This window comes from Platalea leucorodia (genome assembly GCF_965183815.1).
Source record: "Platalea leucorodia genome assembly, chromosome: 1".
Lineage (NCBI taxonomy): Eukaryota > Metazoa > Chordata > Aves > Pelecaniformes > Threskiornithidae > Platalea > Platalea leucorodia.
The window spans coordinates 117,132,458-117,160,309 of record NC_138823.1 but is presented as its reverse complement, the minus strand read 5'-3'; the positions used below and the strand labels follow the sequence as shown (position 1 = coordinate 117,160,309).

The 27,852-nt window shown below is 40.6% G+C and overlaps 1 protein-coding gene across 6 annotated transcripts in view; it reads left to right on the top strand.

Annotated features, from left to right (window-relative positions):
• ARPP21 (cAMP regulated phosphoprotein 21) overlaps positions 1-27,852 on the top strand; it is a 202,723-nt gene that overhangs the window by 125,136 nt on the left and 49,735 nt on the right. For 4 of the 6 annotated variants that reach the window (XM_082334125.1, XM_082334126.1, XM_082334123.1 and 1 more), the window contains 8 exons: positions 391-499; positions 2,346-2,447; positions 8,941-8,978; positions 10,708-10,767; positions 13,364-13,593; positions 21,108-21,338; positions 25,851-26,020; positions 27,600-27,704. In XM_082334125.1, the coding sequence (XP_082190251.1) occupies positions 391-499; positions 2,346-2,447; positions 8,941-8,978; positions 10,708-10,767; positions 13,364-13,593; positions 21,108-21,338; positions 25,851-26,020; positions 27,600-27,704 (1,045 nt within the window). The remainder of the gene's footprint in view (positions 1-390; positions 500-2,345; positions 2,448-8,940; positions 8,979-10,707; positions 10,768-13,363; positions 13,594-21,107; positions 21,339-25,850; positions 26,021-27,599; positions 27,705-27,852) is intronic. The other 2 variants (XM_082334127.1, XM_082334128.1) reach the window with 2 other exon arrangements.

Sequence of the window (27,852 nt, the reverse complement as noted above, 5' to 3'; positions counted from 1 at the left end):
GTATTTCCTTACTTTTAAAGGTGGATGGGCTTCATTAAGCGGCAGTGTTGCCGGAGGTCACAGCTACTGAAGGAAGCAAATTAACATGTAGTATGTTAATTTGTTTTCCCTGTCCTTCAGTCACAGTGAGGAGAGTCTAAATATTTCAGTGACTGAGGCTTTGGATTCCCGCTCCTTGCTGCACAACAACAACAAAAGCTATTTATAGCAATAACAGTTAGCAGCGATACAGCAGCCTCAGACAGCTATAGGCAGCGTCTCACCATGACCACAAATGTTAACTGCTTTTGCACTGAATGCCTCTGTGAAAACAAAGAGCACTGAGAAATAAAGATCAAAGCAAAACCAAAAGAAAGATTTTTTTATTGCTATGTTTTACTTTGCTGGCAGACCAGAGCAAAGGTTTTCTGAACATTTAAAAGATGAAAAAGGTGAAGAATCCCAGAAGCGATTTATCTTGAAGCGAGATAACTCTAGTATTGATAAAGAAGACAATCAGGTTGGTTCTCGGTTCGAGAGTTGCTGAAATTTGTTCTGTTTTTGAAGGTGGGCTGACTGATGTTATTGTTGTTCTTTTGTTGTTGCTCTCCTCCTCCTCCTCCTCCTCCCCTGCCCTCCTGCCCCCTCCCCATCTCCTCTGGCATACCTACCACCGTGGGTAGCATTGAACCCCGGCGTGGCCGCTTCAGCCGTGGCAGTGTGTGGGTTTGCATGGGTGGTTTGCTTGGCGCAGGACTTGCTGCATGCCCACGGGAGGGGGAATGCCGGCGGCTCCGGGCTGCGTGGAAGGCTGTGTCAGTCGCATTTCTCAATGTCTCGCCTAACTATGGCAGTTGTTCCGCTCCCTACAGCTTCCTCCTTCTGTTGTACCCATTCAGAGTTGGATTTCAGTATGGACCGATGATAAACTGATGTAGCCGAAAAAGGAGAGGGGAAAAAAAATATTTATTAAAAAAAAAAAAAAAAAAAAATGCCCCAAACAAACATGTAATGGTGAGGCCAGGTTGATTTTTTTAAACCATCCTAAATTAAAGTTTTGACAAAAATAAATCGGTTTCATCTTTTAGTTCCCTCCTTCCTCCTGTGCCCTCACCACCTTTTACTGTCTGTGTAAACTTACTTGCTTGTCGTGCATGTACTGTGGCAGACGTTCCCCCTCTGTGTTGCCTGTGCCATAACACTACCTTACCTTAGGTGAGCCTGATGAGTAGGGGAGCACCAGGGAAATGTGTGTATTTGTGCTGCCTTTAAAAGCGGGTGTTGTGCTGTTGCAATCCAGTGCAAGCTGTGTATGTGGAATATATTAACAAAAAAAACCCAAAAAGGGTTCTGACGTGAATTGCTTTTATGAGAAAATTCTCACAGGTAAGAAGACAGCATATGCTTTCTTTGCTGAGGTTATATTTGTGGAGGGACCTGCCAGTGAGTCTTTCATTACCACTTTCCTTCACGTTTTCAGTAAAGGACTGATTCTTCCTTTTTTTTTTTTTTTTTTTTTTTTTCTTTTTTCCCTTTTTTTCCTTGACTTTCAGTTGTACATAGCAGCCTTGCCAGTTACACTGCATCCAAGTTGGCTTCAAAAACAAAGCCCAAGCATTTTCAGGGTGTGGTGAACATGGGGATGAGCCAAAGGAAAGCACCATGACCTATCTCACCAGGTGCTGGGGTGCAGGGGGAGAAGGAGCAGTACTTGAAACGCAATTGCCAATGAAGCATTTCTTGCTGGGGGTCCTCTTCTGCTCTCCTCCCTCCCACGGCACAGCCATTTCCTGCACTGCGGTTTACCAAGAGGCACAAATGGCCCTTCTTTTCCCAGCAAAACTGAAGTCGAGGGTTCCTTATGGTGTCGAAATGGTTAAGACTGTCGTGGCCAATATTTGGGACTTCTCCTTGTACACATAGACTTTGGTGGGTTTCTTCTAGGGTTTGCAGCTTAGCTCTTGCAGCCTAGTTTCCCTCTTTTCTTCCTCGATCTCATAGGTAGTGCAGTGCAGCACTGCCTGCCCTCCCGCTCCTCGCAGCCGGTAGGAGAGTCGAGAAATCTTAGCAGTCGAGAGCAATGGCACTTAGGCTTGGGGTGAGAACACCCGATTTTAGGATAGTGGGTCCACAAAAGCCGTGCAGAAAGCCTCGTTTCGGCCACTCGCTCTACGAACCCGTGTGCAATATCTAACTGGAACCCCTCGGGTGCCCAGCCTTGCCGGGCGCTTTGTGCAGGAATGACAGCTATCGTTTTCATGCTTCATTTGTTTAAGTGAACATTTATTATTCTCAGCTGACAGTTACTTAACGGCAGTTTTTAACAGCTCAACTTATATAACCCTCCTGGTTTTCTTTCTGCTCAGCAAAACAGAATTCTTCCATTTAGAGATGACAGACGAAGTAAATCAATTGAAGAGAGAGAAGAGGAGTATCAGAGAGTGAGGGAGAGAATATTTGCACAAGATGTGAGTAGTTGTTTTAATTGCCTCTTTAGTGCCATACCTTTGTCGGTAGTCAGACAGTCTTGCTCCCCTCCGACACGAACACCGCAGCTGGACTTGCCCCGTGGAGCTGGAGGTGACAGGAAAGGGTGATTGGCGCAGAGGGTCCGAGAGGAGCTCGAGAGGTACGGAGGTTGGCTTCTGGAGAAGGAGGTGACGAGAGCTGCAGGGAGAAGGGTAGAGGAGAGATCAGGCTCAGCATGTTGTCTGGGGAGTGCTTATCCCGTTTCTTTGAATGTTCGTGTGGTCTAGGTTTCCTTCTGTTTTCCTTCTTTTTTGCCAACCAAAGAGCAGTGATTTAAATGGACACTCTCAATAATTTCAAATAGCTGTGTTATTTCGTATTCGTTTCGAGCTGGGTCAAATTTTGTAAGTGTCCTTCTGGAGAACCTCCTCATGGTTTTGGTTCTTTGGACCAGTGCTGTAGCACTAAGAGTAAGAACAAAGAAAAGCCAGAGGTTAAAAGTGGAGTTGCACAGGCTTTTTGAAATGACCGATTAAGGAACTGTATTTCTGCCATCAGAAAAAGTTGGTCACATTGTTGATGATTTTATTCTGAAAGGCATAAAATGAAGTAGGCATTATAATTCCTGCCCTACCAAAAAATCGGAACTTGCACAACAAGCTACATTGCTAGAGGAAAACATTTAAATACAAAACATCTGTGAGCAATACCTCATGTTCCTGGAAAAGGAAGAAAATTATAATTTGCTGTAATACTGTAATAACAGGGTTCTAAAAGGAAAAAAATAAAAAAGTCAACGTTTTATTGTTTTATCTCACATCTCAGTGGGAGCTCTGCCACTTAGTGGAATATGGGAATAAACCCAGTTAAAACTATTACTGAAAATCATATTTGACAGTGTCCTTTTAAATGAAAACTGTTCATACGTTGCAGGGCTAATAGTATTATTTTAGATACCCTTTTATTTTGTTCTGGTGTTGGAGTTGCACACATCCAAGTTATTTTTCTTTAGCAGAATACATTGTATAGTTTTAAGGTGTGTGTTGTCTCATTTGTGATAAGTTATTTTGCTTGTTTTAAGTAGCTTGCCACATCTAAATGTTTTTAGCCTGGCTTTTCCTTTCTTGATTGAGGCAATTCCAGTAAAAGCAGAGGCCCTTTGGTTTACGTTTTGCTTTCAGCATGTGGGTCTGATGTAAATCCTGTCACAGTATATACGGTAGAGTTACAAAGTTGTTCAAGGGCTGCAAAAGCCTCTTTGCAACCTGCCTCCTATATGTAAGTTTGCTGTTTCTGGCTTATTACAAAGGAGCTTGTCCAAAACAAAAACATCTTTGGGTTTTGAAGCAGACTTCAAATGAGGCAAAACGTTGTTTAAAAATACCATATGGAAAGTTGTTGCCAAATAATGCAGTTTCTATCACAAGCAGCAGCTTGAAATGCCAGGCTGGGAAATGGAGGTGGCTGGAAAAGTGTGCTGAAAGTCACTCCACGATGCGCTGCTGTTTTTATCTCTAGATACTTGTGTTTTAAAGACAGGCAAGCGGTGAACATTTTAATTGCTCACAGCAGGAGGTTGTTGTGGTCCATTGGGTTAGCATCTCCGAGAGGCAAGACCTAAGTAACAGTGTGGTTTGTGGCAGGCATTTTAAATGGATTGGGAGTGAGCATTTTTAAAGATCAGCAATGTTAGATATCTCTCCCTCTCTCTCTCATATCCACTCATTTGCTCTCTCTCTCTGCTATTGCAGGTGTTAGTGAGCATCGTAGGGCAATGAATTTCAGCAAGCTGTACTAATAATATTAACAGCAGTATATGTGTTAGCTGAGCTTTTTTGAGTGGAGCACTTCTCACAGATATGAGGTGGTTTTTAGGATGATGTCAGTGGTTGCGGTGGTGGACAATGTCCTTTTTTTTTTTCAGTTTTAGGAAAGAGAGCAACGGCTTCCTATTACAGGTAGCCACTTACTGCATGTAAGACTTTATAGTTTTAAAGTCCTCTGCAATCATTAATTAATCCAATTCTCCCCAGGTTTCTCTGAGGTAGGTACCTAAGCCTTGTCATCCTGCAAACTATAGATGTAGAAAGATAGACAGGGAGGGATTAATCATGTGGTATTTTTATTATCTCTATACTGTTTACACTGCTATAGTCAAGCCTTTATCAGTGCCTTGCTTATGAACCTTAGCAAATGGATTATAGATACTTCACTTCTAATTAGAGTATGCATGAAGAGAGCTTGCATGAGAGGTCTCCAAAGGGCAGCCATGAAGGTCAAGAGTACTGCCGTAACTTGTTGCACCTAGCACCCCTCTCTAAACATGTTTGAAGTAGCCAAAATTCTTTGGATAATGTATCAGCCCAAGAGTCAGAACTGTGAACAAAATATATGAGTAAAAGGCAGTTTGATTACAAGGACAAAAAATTCTGTGCATGTTTCAGATGCTGTGAAAAATGTCTTAATCTGGACCCCACATACCAGCCAACAGAAAGTTTGCTTGCCCTTTCTTTGATTTTGCAGCACTCCAGTGCGCCAGATATCTTCATTTCCAAGTGGGAAGGTTTTAACAAAATAACTCTTGATGAATAATGCCATCATTATGGTAGTCCTTATGATGATTAGTCTGATATTAGTCAGTTTAAATTATGCTTTCTGGCAAGTTTTCCATCTGCTGTGTTGGCTATCATAAATTTTGACAAGGGGAGCGGGAGGTTTTAATGACTCCTGTCACGTGTAGAGTCACAGCAAGTGGCAGGGATTGAGAAACATGTTAATGTGATATCTTAATAAAAGGATTGGTGAAGAAATAAATAGTTAATAAATGTGATAGTTCCAGCTCGCTAAGGACTACAAAGTACACCTCAAACTTCTCAGGCTGCTAACACTAAAACAGCACTGCATGAGCTCTGTTGTGCTCAAAGCTATTTTCAAGGTTCTTTTTTAATTGCAAAGCCTACAGCCTTCCTTTTTAAAACATGTTTTTATTGGAAACTTAGTTTTACAACAGTTTGTGAATTTTACAACCAAGTGCACTGGAGCAGAGGACCTGGAGTATCTGGGTCTTGCAAAGAAGTAGTTTTTTGTCTGAACTGCTTTAGTTGCTTTTAGAAGGTTGAAAAGCAATTTTCCAAGAAAGAAAAAGAACAATCTAAAAGCATAAAAAAGAAGTATATGTTGTTCTTCCCCTGTGCCTTAATTCAAATTGTAGATGTAACTGAGAATCCCAAATGCGTGCATAAATGGTACACTATGTTTGGCTTTTAAGCATGCAGAAAATTGATTCTGAAGACTAGCAATCAAATTACATAGGGGAAATTTCATTCTTCAACGTTAATGCAATGCATAACCTCATGAGCCAAAATCACGTAAGGACCATCCATCGTTCATAAATGTATTCTCTAGTAATCATTGTGTATTCACTGAAAAATGTAGATGTTTTATTACTTACACAAATGCTAGAATTGCCCATGGTACACATGGAACTTATTAAAGGAAATACACATGCTTTTTATTTTTTTTTCTTAATTGTAATGGCTATTTTTGACTAAGGAGTGTATTCTGAAGAGCCAGATTCTTTAGATAAAATAAATCATGGTTCCTCTACTTAAGAAAGCACTGAGGATATTTCTCACTCTCTGATTAAAGAGAGTCATGAAAGAAATGTTTGAAAAGGTGGCTTCTGTCTGTCCTATCCTTCTAGTAGGAAAAGATTAGGAAGAAAAGTGTTTAAAATTAATAAAAACAAAACAAAGACACGCCTTGTGTTGGCTACCGTAAACCTGTAGGTACTAAAACTCCCTTACTGCTGTACAGAGCTTTTGTTTGTGGCTGCAGATCAAGCAATAAGCATTAGTTGGAAGCCTGAGATCTATCATACCTTGTTAACTGACGTGAAAATGATTACCTGATGGTATCCACTGCAGGATATTGCTGCATGTTAATAGTTATCTTTGTTGGCTAATGTAATTAAAAACTAAAGCAGCAACCCTCAGTATACCTAGTGCACTGACAGAGCTGATGCACGTTTTCCAGTTAAGACTTTAAAAGGTTCTGGGAAATTGGAAGAGTGAAATACTCGTTTCATAAATAACAATTAGTCATACAGAGCACCCTAATGGAAATCTTGCATGTGGACATCTCCAAGGAGGTGAATTTGTAGGTAATCTTGCATGACTTTTTTTCCTTTTGTAGATTTGTTGTCAGTGTCTTTGATAAGTATACAAGAGCTGAGTGTTTTAAGAATGTTTTTGACAACAGCTGTGCTGTCTACTTAAGCTTTCCTGGTGCTTTAAATTGAGCATTATTGATGCTATAGATCAGGAAAGTGAGTCCTGACCTTGTAGTAGCTAAATTGCTATCCAGAGCTGCTTAGCCGTCTGATTTTTAACAGTAAGAATAACATAATGAAAAAGTGCCTGTCTTCTCTGCCTCTCAGCCTCACACCTGTACTGAAAAATAGTTTCCAGGGATTGTGTGGCCCTGTGCCAGCATTGACAGCCAGGAAGACAAATGGAGTTATTACAGACCCTGTCTTTAAGTCTATAATGCAGTTGGTTGTGGTTCCCATCAAGACACTGAAAAGGAAGCAGACCTCTCCACTTGCTTGATGAAATATAATTCCCAGATATTTATTCTGCTTTATGCCCCAGTCTCTTTAAAAACTTGAAAAAATAACAGTTTCCAGACAGGTACATGCCTCTTTGCTTTTGTAGCTTTGTGGGGACACAGAGCAGTAGTCTGGTCTAAGCAAAGGTTTTTACTCACTTGTTCTGGAAGAGTAGCCATAACGCTGCTTGGTAATGTGACTGCAGCGAAGTCAATGCGCAAATGCCTGTCATGAACCTCAAAGTGAAGACACAGCCCCACAGCTGAGGTTGTACAAGCCTACGGGGTGATTTCACTACGCTCGTAGGTAGTTAGATTATGCTGAAGTCTGCACAGCCACATTTGTTAAGGAAACCTTGTGAGTAAGGTACGTAAAATGAGAGAAGAGGCAGTGTCATAGTTGTACAAAGGATCCCAGTAGTTTTAGGTGGAACAGTTTGTGTCTCCTTTCGGCCTGGGGTGAAACCCTAGGTCTGCTGTAGCTGGTGGGAGTTTGGTCCCTGGCAATGGAGAACTTGCTTTTGATACCCTGAGGCTTTGTGCTAAGGACAGATGCACTTGCCACCGATGCAGCCCAGAGCCTTGAGTGTTTAGTTGGAGTGCAGGGTGGGAGCCCACCTGGGAAGCCCACGGAGCTGTCAGATATTCCCTGATGTGGATGCTGGGTGGGCGAATTCCAGCTTTAATGAGAAACCGCATTGCCTTCTCAGGGCTGAATTCATTCCTTGTGTAAATCGATGGGATGGCGCTGGCTGCGGTGCCAAGGGAAAACTTTGCCCAGGCATCTGCTGGAGCACTGGGAATGAGCAGGATGTTGCTTCTGGTTTGGCCAGCGCTCTTTGAGTAGGTCATTAGCTCACCCTTTTCAAAACAGAAACATCCCAAATCCGTGCATATCCCATACCATTAAAATTCGACACAGCTAATGATGGCATTGCATTATTCTTTGAGCTGAGTCCTGTTGTTACAGAAGTAATGGGCATGATCTCTGGTGCCCTCCTCCCTTTGCCTGCCTTTTTGTTTAAATTCGGTGCAAGTACTGACTGTCCTTTCTTCTGTACCTCATGGAGATATAACCATAACAATGACAGCTACGAGGCACTTTGCGTAGTGAACATGAAATAGGAGGGAAATGAAAAAATCAAAGATGGAGAATTATTTATGGGAAATTGAGCACAGCTTCATTTCTCTGCATAAAAAATTAAGTAATGCTAGAAGAATTATGCACTTGCCCGTAGGATTTATTTCTTCCGAGCCCTTCACCTTTCTCGGGATCTAAGTCCTCCAGCAGAGAACCTTTTTGCAGTAGACTATTATTGTTGTTAATATTATTATTGAGATGATTATCATCATTTTATATCTCAATGTGGGTATGACTGTTTCCTCTCCAACCATAAAATGTGAAATCACATAGTATTTCTAAGTACTGCAGTATCTTCTCTCCCTTTGAAGAACTTTGTCAATTCTGCATGCTTTCCTCCTGTTTGTCCTTCCTACCTGCAGCTCTGTGCTATTCTGCAATCTTATTTTGAGGTGGTAGGGCAGACCAGTGGAACCTTATATTATGTAGGAAAAACATTTTTCCCCTTCGAATTGCCAGTATTTTGCACATACCGCCTTCTTCTGATCTCAGGACTGAGAAGTTTCAGTTTGTTTCCAAACTGAGACCCCTCATTGGCAATGTGTTGTAATGCATGGAATTTATTTTACTGGCCTGACCTTATTCTTGACCTTTTTCCCCTCTTGTCTTCTGCAAATGCAAATGATGCATGAATTGAAATCCCCTTAAGCCTGAACAGGGGAGATAATTCTAAAATCAAGGAAGGAATTGGAACAGCAGAGCATATCTAGAACGTCTGATACAATGCCTTTTTTATTTTTCAGTCAGTTTGCTCCCAGGAAAACCTTTTTGTGGAAAACAGGTAAAAAATAGCTTTTTTTTTTTTTGGTGTTAAACTTAGCTGTTTCTCTCTCTTATTATTTTGTCTATCTATAGTTCTATAGTTGTTTATCCTAATGCGAAGGCTGTTGAGAAAATTTGTAATCCGTATTATCTGCAGTGCTTTTCTGCTTTAAGAGGGGGGAAAAGAGATTGCCGTGCAGTATTGTATCTGAGCAGATAAGGTGTTACTGCTGCTTTCCCAAGACTTTGCATTTCAGTTTAAAAAGCAGACTGGGGTGCGGGAGGGAACCTGCCTAATGTTTCATTTCAAATGCTCAACCTGTCTCTGGAGTGCCTTTAGAATTTAACTTATTGATCTTTAAAAAGCACTCCAGCAGCGGCTGGGTGATGGTATTTATGAAACACCACACTTGTTTCTGTTGTTTAACCTTCTCTCCTGTGGGGCTGAGCAGCAGCACTGACTTCACTTGTTGCTTGTGAAGGCTCACAAGTCCCCCAGACCAGACCTGCTTTAGTGCTCCATTGTAGTAATGAAATGATGATATCTGAGCCAACTGTTACTTTGCATTACTGTGTGATAGTTCTTATGGATGTTTGTTTTATCGTAATAAATCTATTTAAAGCAAAGGGAAGAAGAAACTGTGCTTAACTAAGATCTACAAAATACAAAGTACTAGCTCTGTAGCAGCCATAAATTAGCTTAGCTGTGTTGAAGATCTTAGAAATTGTGCACCTTTATGGCAGATAAGGATTTTATCCAAAACGCTGAGAATTTCACTGGTGAGTGTTTGAGCAGTGCTAGCCCAAGTCTGTCCTGTGCAGGTTTTAAAACTGTTTATCATCCCCTTGAAGAAGGGGAGGTTAATCTTTCACAGTATTTCTGCCTCTGTCCATCTTTACATCTGTCAGATGCATTTATGGGTAAGGCTGTTCCCGTAGAAAATGACTCCACAGTAATGGTACAAACCAGCTTTTCCAATGGACAGTCCTGAAAGTGGAATTAAGGGAAGTCCCTCAGGAGGTAATGGCTACTATCACCTAACCACCTCGTATTCTGAGAGCCAAGGATATTTTCTCAGCTGCTTCTTCTGTATCATGACTGTGGAAATATGTTTTATTAAAATACATAAAAAAATGCAACAGAGGAACCCAAAAAGCAAAACGAAGATGCTTCCATAAACCTACTTTTCCCTCTCTGGAGAGAATGAGACAATAAATGTGACGTAGTTATTCACATTCCCATAAACTCGTACTTAGCTCCATGCACATAAGCAACCTTGTTGATTTGCTGTGTTGAAAGTTAGGTATGTGTTTAAGTGCTTTGCCTTTCTTTTTCATCAGAGAACCTGAGCATTTCTCTGAGCTGCAGAGATTTCCAAGCGACTTAACAAGTGCTTAAAATGATATATGCAGTATTTTGCTGGCTTGCACTTTTTATGTTCTTATATAGGTGATATTTTTATGAATTTTCTTTTGGATGTAGATGTATGGTTCCTTGGCTTCTGAGAATTACTTTCCTCGGTAACAGGAAATGTTAAATGGCCTTCAGCCTCCCTGGCTGACATTTCTATGTTCAGTTGACTGTGCACAGTTATGGGAGAGGGAGGGGGGCAATTTTAGCCTTGCTTTTTTAAACTATGAATTTAGCGCAAGTTGGAAGGTGTTGCTAGAAATTAAATACAGCTTTACAGATAAGATAAATTTGAATTACCATGTCTGTTACCATAATCTTTCTTTTCATTTTTCAGTAGGCTGTTGGAAGACAGTAGTATATGCAATGATACCCATAAGAAAAGACAGCTGTTTAGGTTTGTATGACTTTATTCAATATTCATTTCCCAGTAACTTTCACTCGTGATTCTATTCATGTCCTCGCCGAGGGAGACCTTGACGGGTGTGGGTATGTCATTTTTCTGGTTAGAAAGGAGCATGGAGAACAGAGTTCTTACCCCGCTCATCCCACACTCTCTGAATGGGGAGGTCACAACGGGACCCTTCCCTTTGGTTTTACAGATCATTGGCTCAGGAACCATGTCAGATTTTCAGCTGCCCAGCTGTTCGCAGTGCCATAATTTGGGGGTGACTGTGACTGGTGGAAGTTTGTTATGCTTTAGTATATATGACAGGCACGTTTCACAGACTAGTGCCCAGACTGACCTTTTTTCCTTTCGCTGATTTATTAAAAGCTGAAGTAAAAGTACGATGAGGTGAAACTGATTGAAGTTCCCTTATCTAAAGCAGCAGTGTTTTGAAACTTTTTCTCTGTGATCTTCATCTTCCAAACTCCAATTCCTTCTGCCCAGAGAACATTCAGATGTATCCCATATCCCAAGCCACAGGGAAATCAGCAGGAGTCAGTCCATATTTTCATGGAGAACTTTTTTATCAGTTGACACACTGGATCAGTGGAAGACCGAACCTGGTGGCGACAGCATTCCTCTGAGAGGCTTAGAAAGGCTCTCTTCCCGTACCGTGAGCTCCCACAGGTTTAGTTTGAGTCAACCAGAGTTGAGCATGCCAAGCTGGTTTTAAAGTCAATCAGCTGCCACAAGTCTTAAGCAGACTGGGTGGAAGTAATGGATGCTTTCAGAAGCATGTCCTTCATCCAGTAAGGCACATGGATGGCTAGGCAGAAGTAGGGTGATCACTAGATGTCTGTATGCATTCGGGTTTGCATAGATAGCAGTGATATTTTGTGTCACTTCAAACCTATATCACCTATATTACATAATTTTTCATTATGAGGAGAAAAGGATGCAGTATTATTTGGTGTGCGGTTGCTGACTGTGCATGTCAGCACAGCAGCCGTGGAGGAGATGGTGAGACTGCACCAGATAAGGAGCAGCGCTGGAGCATCTGGAGCTGCGTCCCACGGCCACAGGCAGCAGGCAGAAAAACTTTCCTTTATGCTTTGGGCTAGCCTTGATGATCTGAGAGTCTTGGCTTGGGCGTGCAGGAGTAAAGAGGCACCTTACACACAGAGACTCTTAATAACTAATAACTGTTCTATATGGGGAACAAAAAGTAATTTAGTGTAACCCAAAACCACAGATAACTGGGATAAAAAAGCATTCTGTTTCTCTCCCTCTTTTCCACTAGAATGTAAATATAAGAGAATCGTTAATTTCTAAGCACAAGAATGCAAAAGAAGTTGTAAATAATATACTTTGTTTTTCTCTTTCCAATTAAATCATAAGGACAATTTCTTTTTAAAATCTTTTTCCTTTTTTTATGTTGTTGCTTCTGTGCTGTTTCTCTTCATGCTTTCCCAGTGTCTGGGTCTAGCAAAGGTCAACAGGTTAATACTGCTGATCACATCTGTGAGAGGCTCTGATCACAGGCAAGGAACGCACCAGCCTGATCCCGTCTTTGACACGCTGCTCCTTCACGTCCCGAGTGGCACAGCTCGGCAGGTTCTCCAAATAAAAAGCGGGAGCCACGTTCGCAAGGAGAAGGGGGACCAAAAAAAAAAAAATAGATACAGTCCCATCCTTTTGATTTGTAGAAAGCGCTTTGAGCCTGCAAGGTATTATACTGTAAAATAAGACAGCGGGGTGGCAATTGCCTTCTAAAAGTCTTCCAAAAGACAGTGTTATTAGCATCACTTGGGATAACGGTTGTGGTGCACTAAGCTGTAGTAGGCATGCTGGTTTTGTCATTTTAGCAGCACATTGTAAGCTCTTCACCATAAAGAAGCCAAATTCTCCAAATTCTGCTCATAGTTTACTGTGTTGTCACTCACAATACACTGGGTGCTCTGCAGCTGTCCAAGGACAGGCACTCTCTACCCAGAGATGTTTGCAATTAGTATATGCAGAGGGGAAAAAAGAAACAAACCCCAACTGGTGGGTCTCTAAGTGGAGCATTAGCACTGAAGAGTTTGGGGTCACGCTGGGAGAACACATGTTTAGGGGAAGGCTTCGGGTGACACTGCAGAGCAGATGAAGAGGCAGACGAGTGGGGACAAGGTGCAATAGAAATAAGGAGGATGGATATGAAGACAAAGGTAGAAGGTGAAGTTAGTGAGAAAAACCTTACAGGTGGTGGACAGCAAAGGGAGAAGTAGCGAGGGGTTTGCTGAGGAAAAAGACCGGTCAACAGGCAACAGAAATGCTACGTCAGTGCTGCGTAATATTGCTGCGTCAGCCCCGTCTGGTGAAGTGCTCTTAGGATATATGCGAAAGGGGAGCAGTGGTAAGTGCTGTGCATGTAAAATGGTGTAGCAGTGTTTCCTTGCTGAAGGCAGATGAGTATTGGGGTGAAATCCCCTGTTTCAGGCATGCTTTTGTAAATACAGAGTATTTCCTTTTTCTTTGTTAGGCTCGCTGCAGGGTACCCAAAGATAGACTCTGCCCTTGACATGGTTTTGTTTGTGTATAAATCTTTGTTTCCTGATGTCCATAGGGGTAACAGAGACAGCACAGGGAAGGCATCTGGCAGTCGGCAGAGCAGCACGGAGAACGAATTGAAGTGGACAGACCACCAGAGGCCATGGAGCAGCACAGACTCGGACAGCTCAAATCGAAATTTGAAGCCAGCCATAACAAAGACAGCCAGTTTTGGTGGGATAACCGTCCTGACAAGAGGAGACAGCTCATCAAGTAACAGAAGTACCGGCAAACTGTCTAAAACAGGTAGCTAGTACTGTATTGGGTTCACAGTACTTCTTGTTGTTCAGTGATAAATGGCTGTACTGGTACTTGCCTGAGTATGGTATATCGCAGAATGGTTTGGGTTGGAAGGGACCTTCAGAGATCATCTCGTCCAACCCCCGTGCTTGGACTATATGGCGAATTACAGGAACAGTTGTATTTCCTGTGCACAGCGGATGTGTATGTCTAGCTACGTATGCTAGTATCTGGGTACCTGGTACCGAGTTTTTAGGAATCAAGAAGAAAACCTGGTGCCTGAGGTTTGCAAATTGTAGGTGAGATAGGATTTTCCTGGAGTAGAGTCCATGCACATCCTATTTGAACATTGCACTTGTAGACTGAAAAAGCAGTAGTCCTTTCAGACAAAGCACAGATTTTACCTTGTTTTTCATCTTACTGTTCTTGAGTCATGAAGAATTAAATGTTGTGTATCTGATGAGAAATCCAAGAAGATTTTGTTGCCATTGCTAAAATGCAGACCATCTGTATCTTGGAGTACAGGCTCTCCCTAGCTGCTGGCAGGTGAGGCAGTGTGCTGTGGTGGAAGCAGTCAGGAGCACTGGATTCACAGAGGTCCCTCAGTCTCTCTGTTTTCTTGTTTAGTTCCCACTAAATGAAAGCATCATTTAAGGGGACTACAAACCTGGTGGGAAATCTGCATTTATTTGCGTTAACTTCACGGGTACATTAACATATGACTGAGTCACAGGGTCTGGATCTAAGTAATTTCAAGCCATGCCATTAAGCTAATCTATTATATTTTTGTGTAAAAGTGCATAATAAATAATGAACCCATCAGATGATTCCATCAGTTTGGTTCACTTGATAAATATAGTACAAGGTAAGTGGTAATCAATACTTAGCACTTAGTGCTTTTTCAGCTTGAGAGTGTTTTATGGACGGTACTTAATTTAAACCCAGTTTATCAAACCTGGGTTGGTCAGATTTCACTCTTATTCCCAAAATTGTATGGTAGCCTCTGCCGTGATTCAGGATGCTGGGGAATGGAGTTTTCGGAGTAAACTGAGAAAACTTTTGACTTTGTAACTATGTTCTGGACCTCCAGATCTTGAACATAGTTAAAAATTTTGTTGTATTTCACAGCTGGAATGGAACCCAGCTGGTTGGAAAGCTGCTCTTTCAACCCTGCGGGTCATAAAGCTGCTGGGAGCTTTTGGAATATCCTGCTTTTTTTTCTTAATGCTTCTATTTTATGTTTCTTTTGAGACCCTAGACAAATACTGCTTTTATTATCTTAAGATTCATAGAATCACAGAATATCTCAAGGTGGAAGGGATCCTTATGGTTCTTATCCTAAGATAAGATTCTCCTTCAGTTTTACTCCATCCTTATGTATGTAAAATTGTATGGAATTAAGACATGAATTTGACTTTGAAAATTAGTACAGTATAGTTGTTTACCTCTGGCTTGTTCTGAGCATAAGCGTATGCAACATAGCAAAAGCAGTGCGTACGTAGTTTTGAAACTACACTTCTGTGGGTTTTTTTGTATACAGGCTGAGTAGGCTATACAGTGGGGCCTGAAGTATGCAGTAGACCATGTTTTTACCTCGAGATCTTTTTTGCTTCCTGCAAATCTTTCCATTGCATCAGAATTCAATTTGATATGTATAAATTAGGGAGGAGGCACAGGTTCCTGGTATACTTCTTTCTTATCATTCATCTTCAGCAGAGGGCAGGTAAATGTATTTCTCTGCAGCATTGTATCGCAGAGGTGCAGAGCATTTTAAATGGTGTCAGGGAAATCCATTTGGGAGGGTAGAGACATCTAATTGCAAAAGAGTAATACTTTTAAGTAGCCGTTATAGTGTTAAAATCAAGCATATTAAAAGGTGCACTTAGAAAATGTATTAAAGGAGAGATCTCTGAAGCATGCCAATACTTGTAAATGCATCTGCACTCCGTATGCACCAAACCCAAAATTGCTTTCAAATGAAAGCTCTTACAATACATTTTTAAAACATCAGTGATATTAAAATCTCATGTTCTTTGCCAAGCAATTACATATTGTAAGTGCTTTGACTTTTTTTAAGCAAAGTGTTTAAATTTGAAAGCTAGGTGAGCACAGAAAAAGTGAAAAAGAAACAAATTAAAAGGAAGAGGTGGGGAAAAAGAGCAAGGCTGGATGTCAAAACAAGCTTACACCTTCAAAGCCAGGACACAAAGTCAAACTGTCAGCCAGCCTGAAGAAAGTCAGAGGAAATAATATCTGAATCGCTATTTCTATCCTTCTCTCTGAAATGTTATTGAATGGCATTAAAGCAGAAAAGGCTGTTCAAAAAATAATGGGGAAATAAGCCTTGATGAAGTGTTCTCACTTCACAAAAAAATGCCGAGTGCATTCATACAGCTGTCAGAGCCCCCAAGTGCTATTTGCGTATGTTTTCTAAGATACATTAGCCACAAAGCAACACTTCATTGTGCATGTTTTTGCATTAGGTCTTCATCTTTCTGTGCTCCGATCATAGGCAGCACTAGGTGTTCCGTAGTCCAGTACACATTTAAAGCTTGATCATGTTTTTATTTTGGGGGATTTTGTTTATTTTCTGTTGCCTTTACTACAATGATTGAAATGGGATTGCAGAGGCGTAGCTACAAACATTAGGCACGCCGCCCTGGTAGTGTGGCAGAGCCTGGCAGGCACCAATTCTGTCCTGGTTCTCCTCTGCAGAAAGTACTAGTCTGTCCTCTGAAGTGCTTTATGATTCACAGGAATTAATTTAAAACATTTTTGTTTCGCATATAGTATGTATGAAGAAAGTCTGAAGTAATTAGTTGGCCAAAATGTTCTTCATTGGCTAAATGATGGAAAACGTTTGTGACCATTTTAAATGTGAAAATTATTATACATATATGACGGTCATCGAGAAACATTGTCAAACATGCTTCTTGGGCATGGGAATATTAAAATTTTCAGCATTTTCACAGATGGCTCACAGCTGCTGTTGAGAGTATATATAGTGATGCAATATTAGCTTTGTAGCCTTTCTGGATAATTTTTAATATTGTCACCAAAATTAAATGTTCTGCCCTTAACCTTAACTTCTGATAAATCAGTAATTAATGGTACATAGCAGATAAACAGAAACTGAAGCACAGAAAGATGTTAGCCTCCTCTTAGGCAAAGACCGATGATAGAACATGCTGTTCTCTGCAGTAGAGTCCAGTAGTGTCAATTAGTCTTGTACTTTAATTGCATTCAGCTGCATGGGAATTAGAGTTTAGCAAAGGAATTATGTTACTTCATTTTTGCAGACTTCACAAGAGGGGCTATTTGAAACCCATTACGTGGTTATCTTATGGTTCTGATTATTTTCATGCACCTGTTGATTGCTTAGAAAGCCTTGTTTCACTGGAAAGCACAGATCATATATTGCAAATAATTTTTTCTGCTCTGTTATTCTGAAGCTTAGTAGATATATAGAGATGTATTAAGTTATAATTCAGTATTGAGTGGGGAGTTGTTAATTTAACAAATTGCAATCAGATTGCATTTCTACAACTTAGGACCTCATACAAAACCTTAGTTAGTTTAGATTTCCGGTAATACAGTGGACGTTCCAGGATTGACTAAGCATGTATAGTTGTAAGTGAAATAGATGTCCCTGTAGGCATTAAAGATGTACCTTTTCAGTCTCTAACCACACCCATGAGGAGAAAATCTAGCTCACAAACTCCCATGTTATTTTCAGTGACACATTACAACAGGTTTTAATGTTCATTATTAGGAGGGAAGGCGTGTTTCACAGAAATGTCCTGTGTGTGTACCTACATAGCCATTTAAATAATTGTTGGAAGAGTTAAAAGATGTGTAACTATTGCATCTTTAACTTCTCTTAATGCATTTTCCATTCAGTGGAATGTGCATCTGTTGGAGTGTCTTTCTTTCCCCCCCATTTACGAAAAGCTGGCTGCACTGGGGTATCAGCTGTGTTGATACAGATCTGTAGGGATCGTTAACTTCCTTGGCAGGGCTCCAAGTAATCGGAGCCACAATCTAATCTCTCCTGTTAGGTGTTCGTTGCTACTCCTGTTGGGCAAAGGTGATTATACTGGAGGTATTTCAATACATTAACCTCTTTTTTTGTGATAAAGTATCCTCTAAATTATAATTTTGTCTCTGAGTTTTGGAACTGGATTTCTGCTTCCTTTTCTTAATCAGGCATTAGCATGATGGATCTTTTGAGTCCAAGAGAAACTGTAGGAATGTTGATGTATGGGCAATAAATCATGAGCCAACTGCTTCCAGTCATACGCTTCCCACCAACTGACTGTGCTGAAACATCAATCTTATTTTTAGAAGTGCAACTTGCAGAGGAATAATCGTGTTCATATGAGCACGTACCATTATTATAAAAAAAACTAAATACACTGTAATATACAGAAATGCAAGTGACTTATACAAGTAGCAAATAAGTATTCCTAAGCCAAGAAACTTTATCCAAGACAAAAATACTTCCAGAGGTGATCAGCACTGTACTGCTCCTAAAAAATGGACCGTCTGGAGTCAGTAGTGAAAAAATGGACCGTCTGGAGTCAGTAGTGGGTAGATGTTGAGAGTCTGGTTGATAAGAAAGAAAAAATTTACCTCGGACTTGGAAGGTGGGATGAACAGAGATGTACAAAGTCATCAGATACTGAATGCTGACCCAAAGAAAATAAAACAAAATGTGTTGCGTCGCTCACTAGTGCTCAGGATATTGGAAAATTAATGGTACCTCCATGCTCTCCCTCCGCAACCCCCCTAAGCTATTAAGACTTTGTGGTGATTTTTCTGTCTCTTTTTTCTTTTACCACTCTTTGAACTGCTGTATCTATCAGAATACTTTAAAAATATATTAATGGAAAGTGATGAGAAAATGAAGGTTATTATTATGTCAACTGTGAAGCAGCAAGAAAATTATAGAAGAATCTAGAAGGAGTAGCCATCATTACATACCGAAAAAAAGAGATTGGATTGTGTAATGGGGGCAAAAATCTCATTTAGTCGAAGTTCCTTTCAGAAGTCTTTAGCAAGACATCTCTTAATGTGAATCTGAATGAAGTCAGATAGTTATTTTTTTTTTCATTTGCTACAGTACTGAATTCATTATGTGGTGATTTCTTATTCCAAATTTAGACACCATGAAAACAGCTAATCAGAGCTACAAAGACAAGATTAATTGGTGTTAATTTCCAAACATTAGTGTTGGAATTTACTTGGCTTAATATGTCTAGACTTAAAATGACAGAAAATAAGTTGTAGTGATGGAAAAAAATTAAAATAGATCATTCTTATACAGGATAAATGGGGGCAAAATTGCTTAAGTAGTAATTTCAGGGATTTTTTTTTTAATATTCAGAAAGTTGCTGAAATGGTTTTGTGTTTTTATTTGTGTTCTTTCAAAATCACCAACTTGATCTACTGACATAGGAGAGCAGATCTCTGATCATTTAAGGCAGGCATTTCAAAGCTATTATCTTGGCCAATGTGTGGTGATAGCTCCAGAGGTTGTTCCACTGCTTCTGCCTACCATTTGATGAGTACATCTGAATTCATTGCAGTTCTTTGGCTTTTAACATTCAGAAGCTGCTAAAAATCAATCTGTGATTCTGCCATAAAAACAGCTGAAAGGCGGAAAGGAAAAAAACAGTTGAATGTCAGAGCTGCAATCTTCTTTTACGCTAATGGCGTTTCTTCAGAATAGCACAAAACGGGGAGAGAGAAGTCTGAACTCAGGCTCGATACTACTTACACACTTAAAAATAATGGGAGGTTTATGAAATCTCATCACCACTCCTGCATCTCCAGGTAGCTTTCTAACCCGTTGAATTCAATAGGTGGTGGAAAAGAGGAGAAAGTAAAGCAAGAGCTCAAAGAAGCAACATGAAGCGCATTTAGAAGGGCCAGGGAAATACAGGAACCTGGTAACTGCTGTAGAAGGAAAAATAAACTCCTGTGGTTGCATTTACATTTGCGAGGAAGATGCCAAATGCTGCTTGATGAGGATGACCTCCAGGAATATCTCTGCAATTTGTAGAAACGCTGAAATCTGAAATGATCCAATAATAAAACTATCCCTGCAAGAATAATTCTAAATTTCCAACCTCAGTCTACTAGGAGGGGAAAAAATATAGCAACTAATACAACTTTGAAGTGTACTTATAGAAATTAAAAATTTATTCTGAAATCTCTATTACTTTCTTGATTAGATACTGGATAAGCAGATTTAGGGTCCTCCTGATGCCAAATAGTGCACAGCTCATAAAGAGGACTGTCTCTGTAGTAGCTGCCGTATGAATATGAAGTTTGAAAAAGATGGATAAAAATGCCTTTTACACAGGAATTGGCAATAATCTGTGGAAAGACTGTCAGTTAAGTAACAGGATGCTGGTGTGATTTCTTCAGAGGAAACCTGTTTTGCTCTAATTATGAGGAAATAAATGAATTCCAATACAGATTTGAGAATGAATCCAAGGCTCTAAGCAGTCTACTGTTGGGTCCTCCTGTAGTATCCCAAATATGAAGGGATGTGATTTGCCCTCTAAGAAAGAAGTTTGCTAAAACCTAAGTCTGAGTTCTCTCTTTTCTTTTAATCTATACCTGCTGGAGGGCACTAAGGAGGTTAGTAATTAACGGAAGATCCATAGACAAGTGCACAGAAGTAAAATAAAAGAAGTTGCAATTAAAATATACTTTACTTTTGGGAGGAAGTATCCATACAGACGTTTGATTTCACATCTCCCTTGTATTTGCCTTAACGTCCTGCTTTAAGGAAGCCATTCATCTGAGCCTTGCACTCCCAGAGATTCTTGTCATTTTTACGTGAAGCAAATTGAAATCTAATCAAGTAAAATCTCTGAAGTTTGGAAATTGTATTTTTTTTTTAAAATAATGTGTCTCCCCATCCTTCCAGGTACAAATGTGTTTTAGCACATTTAATTTATCTTGATTGATCAATTTTAATAAGCTAGGTGCTGAAAAATCAAAGTGGCAAAAGACTTAGGTAGCGTCTTAGGTAGCTTTTAAGTTAATACACATATGGCACAGCTACCTTGTTACTTGACTGACAGCTCAGTTGCTGGTTTGGGTTTTTTTGGGTTTTTTTGTTTTTTTCTTACAGAAAATGTTTGGTGTTTTTTTGTGTTGGTGGTTTTTTTTTTTTTTCTTTTACAAACCCCGTATTTAGTTTTTATAGCTTATGAGCCAACACTTTGGCATTACAAATACACGCTGAGCATTTTTGTGTTCTGTTTGATAAAGCTATTTACTGGCTGGGGGGAAGCAGATGTTGCGGAAGGAAAGTAGTCTTTTGAATTGTAGAAATACCACTGGATACTGAGCTCAGTAGGGAGTGAAATTCCCACTCCTACTAGCTGGGCATGGACTAGTGCTTGCCTTTGCAGTCTGTGAAGGCTGTCCTCATATACACGCCGTGTCTGATGGGGACGGGGGTCCCTTGTAACCCCGCCGTTGTGATTGTGTCTCTTTGTTAGGCTCAGAGTCTTCCAGCAGCGCTGGCTCCTCAGGATCCCTGTCACGAATACATCAGCCTCTCCAAAGTGCATCTCTTGTCCCCGGGGTGACAGCCAGCTCTTCAGGCAACGTGTCCTACCCTGAGAATGGGATGAGCGGCCAGGTGGCCCCCAGCAACACCAGCTATATCATTCTTCCACTTGAAGCTGCAGGGATACCGCCTGGCAGTATCCTTCTCAACCCACACACAGGTCAGTACGACGCTCTCCTGCCTGGTACTGCCCTTCAGTGTTTCCAGTGTCATCTGGGGAACTGACAAATTTCATGTTTCTAAAGATACTTTCCTTGAGGCGCTTTATGAGGAAGCAAGCAGTAAATATACATAGAAATGACGTTTGGCAGGTTGTTTTTTCGAATCTGCAGGCAAAGCTGGATTGGCTTTCTGAGGCTGTTGTGACACAGCCGGTGGGAAGTGATGCAAAACACACTTGTGCGGTCCCAGACAGGATATTCATCTTGTAAAGTCCTGGCACTCCCTGGCTGTGAATCCTCTGAGATCCCTTTAGCTTCAGTAAGGACAGATGCTCTTCCATATCAAGCGTGCTGAGATACGGTGCAACTGAAATATGACGCTTAAAGTTTTAGAGATTGTGCTTAGCAGCAGAAGAATTTCAAAAGGCTTAGAGGCTGCATTTGAATTAGCTCTTCAGAGTTAATTTCCTTATGTGATCAGCAATTGTATTTAAATTGGAAGTTTTGTGATAAGAGAAAGTCATAATCTCTTCAATTCTGCACTGTGGCCCTGGTAGTTAGCAGCCCTGCAGTGCCTGAACAAGGCATTCGCAGTCACCCAAGCACTGCGGACACTTCAGAAACTGCTCAGCTTGAACTTGAGTGCTTGCTGAAAGTTTAAGGCAATTTGTTACCTCCTTGGTCCAAATGAAGTCCAGATAACATCACGCTGTTAATCCCTACAGTAGTGTACTGTCAGCATTAAAAAGGTTCAGGGAGGTTGAGACTGTGATGCTTCTTTAGTGATTTGGACTATTTCAGTGACCATGACTAGCTGTGCTGCCAACCTTAGCTGACTTATGCTGGGTTTAAAATAACAAAGCCTACAGTGCAATGTATTTTCCATTATACTGGGAGCTGAGAGTTGAATTCCAAAATATTTTTTCAAAGTCCTTAATAGAGCATTCAGAAGCTTTTCATTGGGGGATTTTTTTATTTATAACCAGTATTTTGTGTATTACACCTCTGTGTTTCAATATTTTGGTGCAAATGCATAAATCTTATTTGCAAGTCCACTGCTTAAAATACTTTTTTAGTCAGAATGCAGTCAAGAAAAACTGGAAGTTGCAGCATTTAAGAAAAACACAGCCTTGACAAACTATTAAACCAAACTTTCCACAGGCATTTAGAGATAGTAGTATCTGGGGCTGATCAATATATATCTCAATGTATATCAAATCAGGGAGGAGTTCTCGTTTGTTTAGACTCAAATGTGGTAAGTTCTTTCCAGAGAGATGACTTAGAAAGGTACATGTTTCCGCAAGTTACTAAAGCCTTTACTATTTATGTGTACTTTTTTTCCAAGCTATTATATTATTGAAATGAGAGCCTCATACTGTCAGCATAAATGGGGATTTTAGTCATTTCTTAAAATGACTCAGGGGAGAGGGCAGAATGGGAGGTGGGCATAAGACAAAACCCATCATTACTCATTTATTCTTTCTGTTGTTCTGGTAGTTGACGGTTCTGTCTGTAACACTGGAATTTCTTGGTCAATACAGAAGGCATTTTGTGTGCTGTGTGGTCCACTCCCATACAAAACTCCGCAGGCCTAGGCAGAAGTCCATCCATAATTCAGGTGGTAGGATCGAGAGAAACAAGTGAAAGGAATCGCTGCTGCTTTGAGCCCACCAACAGCTGAAAGGTTGTGCTCGTCCCTGGCCATGGCAAGGACAGAGGCTGCAGCTCACCACACTTGCAAGCCAGAAGAGCTGTTTAAGAGGAACATCTACATCTGTTTTGTCAATTTAGCTATTTGCAGCAGCTAGTTCATATTTTTCCCTGGTACCTAGGGAGTCTTTGTCTGGCCATAGGTATAACGCCTTTCAATACTGTCACTACACTGGAGTACCTGGTCTTCCCTCCTAGCATGCCTCATTGTCTGCAGAGGCATAATCGAGAGCTCCATGTGTGTTAGTATGTTTTTAATATTCAGGGAGCAAGTGTTTTTGTGTACATACAATTTCGTGTTTCTTTCAAACAGCATATTTTGTTTCTGTAGCTCCCTTGTAAATACATACATAATAAAGGTAATGGAGGGAGCAGATTCTTCTAAAGACTGAAATTCTTCTCTCAGACGTATAGCTTCATGCTGCTACCATTGCTGGAAGTCAGGCTATACTGTAGCATCTACTGTGTTTTTAACATGCAGCAAAATACATGCTGTAAATATGCCACTCTCTGGGTTCAGAATCTTTGCATCTTATTAGGGTAATGTTACAAAAGAAGCTCTGTAGGGAGGAGACTTAGATTGCTGGATGCTGTGATCAGCTATCAAAGTGATGGATGCTGTCAGAAACATAGATGAAGAGAAGACAGTTTAAAGAAAAAGAAAAAGGAGCTTTGTTTCCTGTAATGAATAGATTTTCTTTCCCTGTGTAACGCTATTCTTTAGCTCTTTCTTCTCCTCTTGCAGAGTGGCTACTTCCAATCTTTTTCTCTCTTTTGATCATAATGCCATGTCCTTTAAAGATCTTTGCTTCCTTTCGCACTATATAGTCACTGACTGTGACAGCCTCTAATGACATCCACAGATGCTGTCAGTATCTCCCTGCTCTGATTATACCTCTCGGCTCCTTCTCAGGTATTGGCAGTCCACACTTTCTTTTCCATATCCACAGTTTCCTTTGTTTATTCTCCTTCCCCAGATAGAGAAGCTTCTTGCCTGCTTTGGGAAAGGACTGTTAATGTGGCTATGCTGTTTTACTCTCCATTTCACCTGCTTCACCAGTCTGTTTTACCCTTTAAAGGATTCCTCTTGACAAGTTCTCTGACTTAACCCTTTTGACAATTTAAGAGCATTTATGTTTCATTCTTACTCCTTTAAATGACATTGCAATTTTTGCTCTTCTATCAGGGCCACAGTTCATAACTTACAAATGTCTTCCCTGTTACCATCTGATCTCTCCTTTTCATTTCTTATTTCAAGATTTCTTCATGAAAGGTCTTTTTTTTTTTTTTTTTTCTTTTTCCTCTTTTTTTCTCTGAAAATGTTGCTGGACCTTTTCTCTACCAGTTCTGTCATCCTTCGCTGAGCCACAGGAGAAGATGCTCTTTATGGTTTCCCTTGAGCACCTAGCGCAGGCTTCGGGACCCTGTTATCCCACTCACCCAGTCTGATTTCCCCAAACTCCTGAAGTTTAAACTCCTAAACTTCTGGAGCCTGAGACTCCCAAATCTAGGGAGTCCATGGCACTGTCACCCAGTGTGTTCACAGAAAGAAGCAGCAAATTGGCTACTGGACAGAACTGCCCCGTGCTTCTCTTCCACTCACTCTAGTCATGACGTTTCTCACTGTGAGTGTGAGACATGCCCAGTAAAATGCGGCAGCTTCATCCAGAAAGTCTTCATGCTTTAGAGAGAGAAGGCAAAGTTACTTTATCTGGCACTCCTCATACATTTTTGACCATGATTAATAAGATGGATGAACTGAAAGGCTGAGGAGTAGATAGAACAGGTAGAGACGCTTGTGGTATACAAATCAGAAGTTCCTTATTTCACTATTGCTCTCCATCACCGAATTCTTCCAGATCTCCCTTTTTATCTCAGATATTCATGCTTTAGTTACCTACTTTAAATGTTATGACTTCATTTCTAAAATTCCTCTTTTCTCAAGGAAACATCTGTAATTCCTTTCATTTATGAATTTGTAATGGAAGTGAAAAGAGATCTGAGGTCATGGAAAACATTTTCCCTACAGAGAAATAGCATTTCTTTTTTGTTTGCAGGACAATGACTTGGGTAAACTGTTTTTTTTTTTTTTTTTTTTTTTTTTTTTTTTTTTTTTAACCAAACATTGCTTTTGCAAAGTTACTTCCCCCAGCTAAAATATCTGAAGCAAAAAGAGTTCAGCAACTTAGCAGAACTTTGGACAGAATTTGTCCTGTATATAAGAGATTTTCAAAGACATCTTAAGTGTTTCTTCCTTGATAACTTCCAGTGCTGCCTCATCTAATTACACAGGGCACAGCTCTCAAAAGTACAGCACTATGTTATTAGAATGTGTAAATAAATTAGTAACAAGGGTGGGTTTGGTTTTCTTCCTCTCCATACAAACTACAGTGTGTCAGGAGTAGTTGTGTACATTTGACTGCTATTGCGTGGCAATAAATTGTACGTGAATATTCTCTACCTCCAGTGTTTGCTCCAGAGTTCAATTTTAGTATTAATTGATTCATCATTGAATGACTTCAAGTAACCATAGCACCTGAATCTTCTTATAGCCATGGTAACCTTCCACCCATTCCTTGGAAAGTCATACTGCCAAAACAAATATCTGCTGTCTGCCCTGCCTGTAAAAAAAAAAAAAAAAAAAAAGGCTGATACTGTAATGAGGCATTGAGAGTGACGAGCACTTTACTGTTGTAGCAGGTCAGCTAAAGAGCAATCAGTTGAAGCAAGGTTGTATGATTTCATACAGAAAACAGTACATTGTTAAAAGTGTTCAGCAAAGGCAGGGTGTTTTGTTTCAGGTCAACCATTTGTAAATCCTGATGGGACACCGGCAATATACAATCCTCCCAGTGGCCAGCAGACAATGAGGAGCCAGATGGTGGGACAGTCTCAGCAGCAGCCTTCATCCCAGCAGCCTCAGCAGGTTCAACAGCCACAGCAGCAAATGGCAAGTCACCTTGTCACACAGGTAGGTATGGTGGCCATTGGAAAAAGAGAAGTACTCAGAGATATGAAGGATGACCTAAAGGGTAGGAGGGAAGGATGCAGCTAGACAAAATATCATGATGATGTTCTTTTCTTTTGAAACAAATGGGGCCCATGATCTGTATTTTCAACGTGGATGAAACAGATGGAGAGGGAAGATTCCTTTTTCAATTCCATCTAAAGGATGGTTTCATTTTGAAAAGGACTGTTAAGTGAGTTGGTGTATGTCTACAAAAATTTATTTTGCAAAAATCACCCGTAAGTGAAAGCTGAAGCATTCATTCTCAAACTAGTGCAGTCTGTAATTCTCTCCAAAGAGCCAGGGACCTTTCCCTCTCCCTTTCGGCAGCCGTGGGTTGAGTCAAAAAATCAAGTGCAACGCAGGGCTCTATAAACTCTTCTATGTCCAGATATATCAGGCCCGAGCTGTGGGTAGCCTGCTCCCTGAGCACCCCTGCCCCAGACCATGGGTCTTCTGCCTGCACCCCATGTTCTGGCCATGACCCTGCTCTCAGCTAGAAGCTCTGGAGCTACAGCAGGAGAGGGGAAGAGCAGTGTAGTTTGGGCACAGTGCCACAGTATGTCGGCTCTCTGGCCCCTGGGCTGGCCGTGGCGTGCGGCCAGACGTGGCTGAGCACGGGCAGCAGGGTTTGGGTCTGGTTCAAACTTAATTTTGTGGATGTGTGCCTGCTCTCCCAGAGCAGAGCAGGCGGAGGAAACTACTCAAGCAAGAATCCTACATCCTGCTTACTTGCAGAGCAGCCAAGATCTGCTATGGTTCTTGTGTGGCTTTATAATTTGGCACAATTTCATCCCAGGCTACCCAGAAATACAGTGTTTAAATTCAGTGAAGTTGCTTTGATTTTACTGGGACTTAAGTGTTTGTGGCTCTTTTTCTTGATTTGGTCTTAGCAGTTCTAGAAGACGGAGGTAGTACCAAACCTGTGTAAGACTCAAGTTAAATGAGAGATTAAAACAAAAGGAATAGTAAAGCTATTTGAAGGTAATAGTGCTGTAGAAAATTGTTCTTTCACTTAGATAAACATCTGCTCCAAGCTGACAGGCCTGTCTCTGTTGTTAATTTGCAGCCTGTTCTTTGTCAATTTTTTTTTTTTTTAGCTATTGTGTTCTGCTGAAGGAGTTTTAAAATCATTATTCCTTTGCCTATGACACACTTGGAGTTAAATTAGTCATTATCAGCAAAATTCAAAGATACACTTACACTGTGCTGCTCCTCCATTTTATCTCTGTAAATTAAATGTAGAATCATAATTTGGCTTTGCCTCACATCAGTAATAAGAAGGTGTAGCTGTGGGTGTATTTAATCTAACAGCCATCAAATTTATGGAAATAGAGAGAAAAATCTGTAATAAAGAATTGTTTGATATAAGGCTAAAATGAAGACTAAAATCACAGTACCTGACCTCTTGTATTTGGGCTGGCAATGAGTCACCTGCATTTTCAGAGCTGTGTTTGTGATCTTTGTTCTCAGTAACAGAGTTTGTTATTATCTGTCTCTAAGTAGGTTGTATTTATTGTCTTTCACTGTGTTTATTTTGCAGCCTGTTCAGGCAATGCAGCCATCTTCTCAGTCAGTCCAATATCCAGCAGTTTCTTATCCTCCCCAGCATCTCCTGCCAGTCTCTCCAACACAGCAGTTTTCTGTGGTACTAAAGATTTCTTTTTTTTTTCCTTTCCTTGAAGTTGGGTGTGTGAGCATGAGTATGCCCCATCTAAATCCCCCTTTGCCTTAACACTTTTGGTACTGACAAGCATTTTGTAAGAGCGTTCCCACTGATTCTGGTTATTTAATCT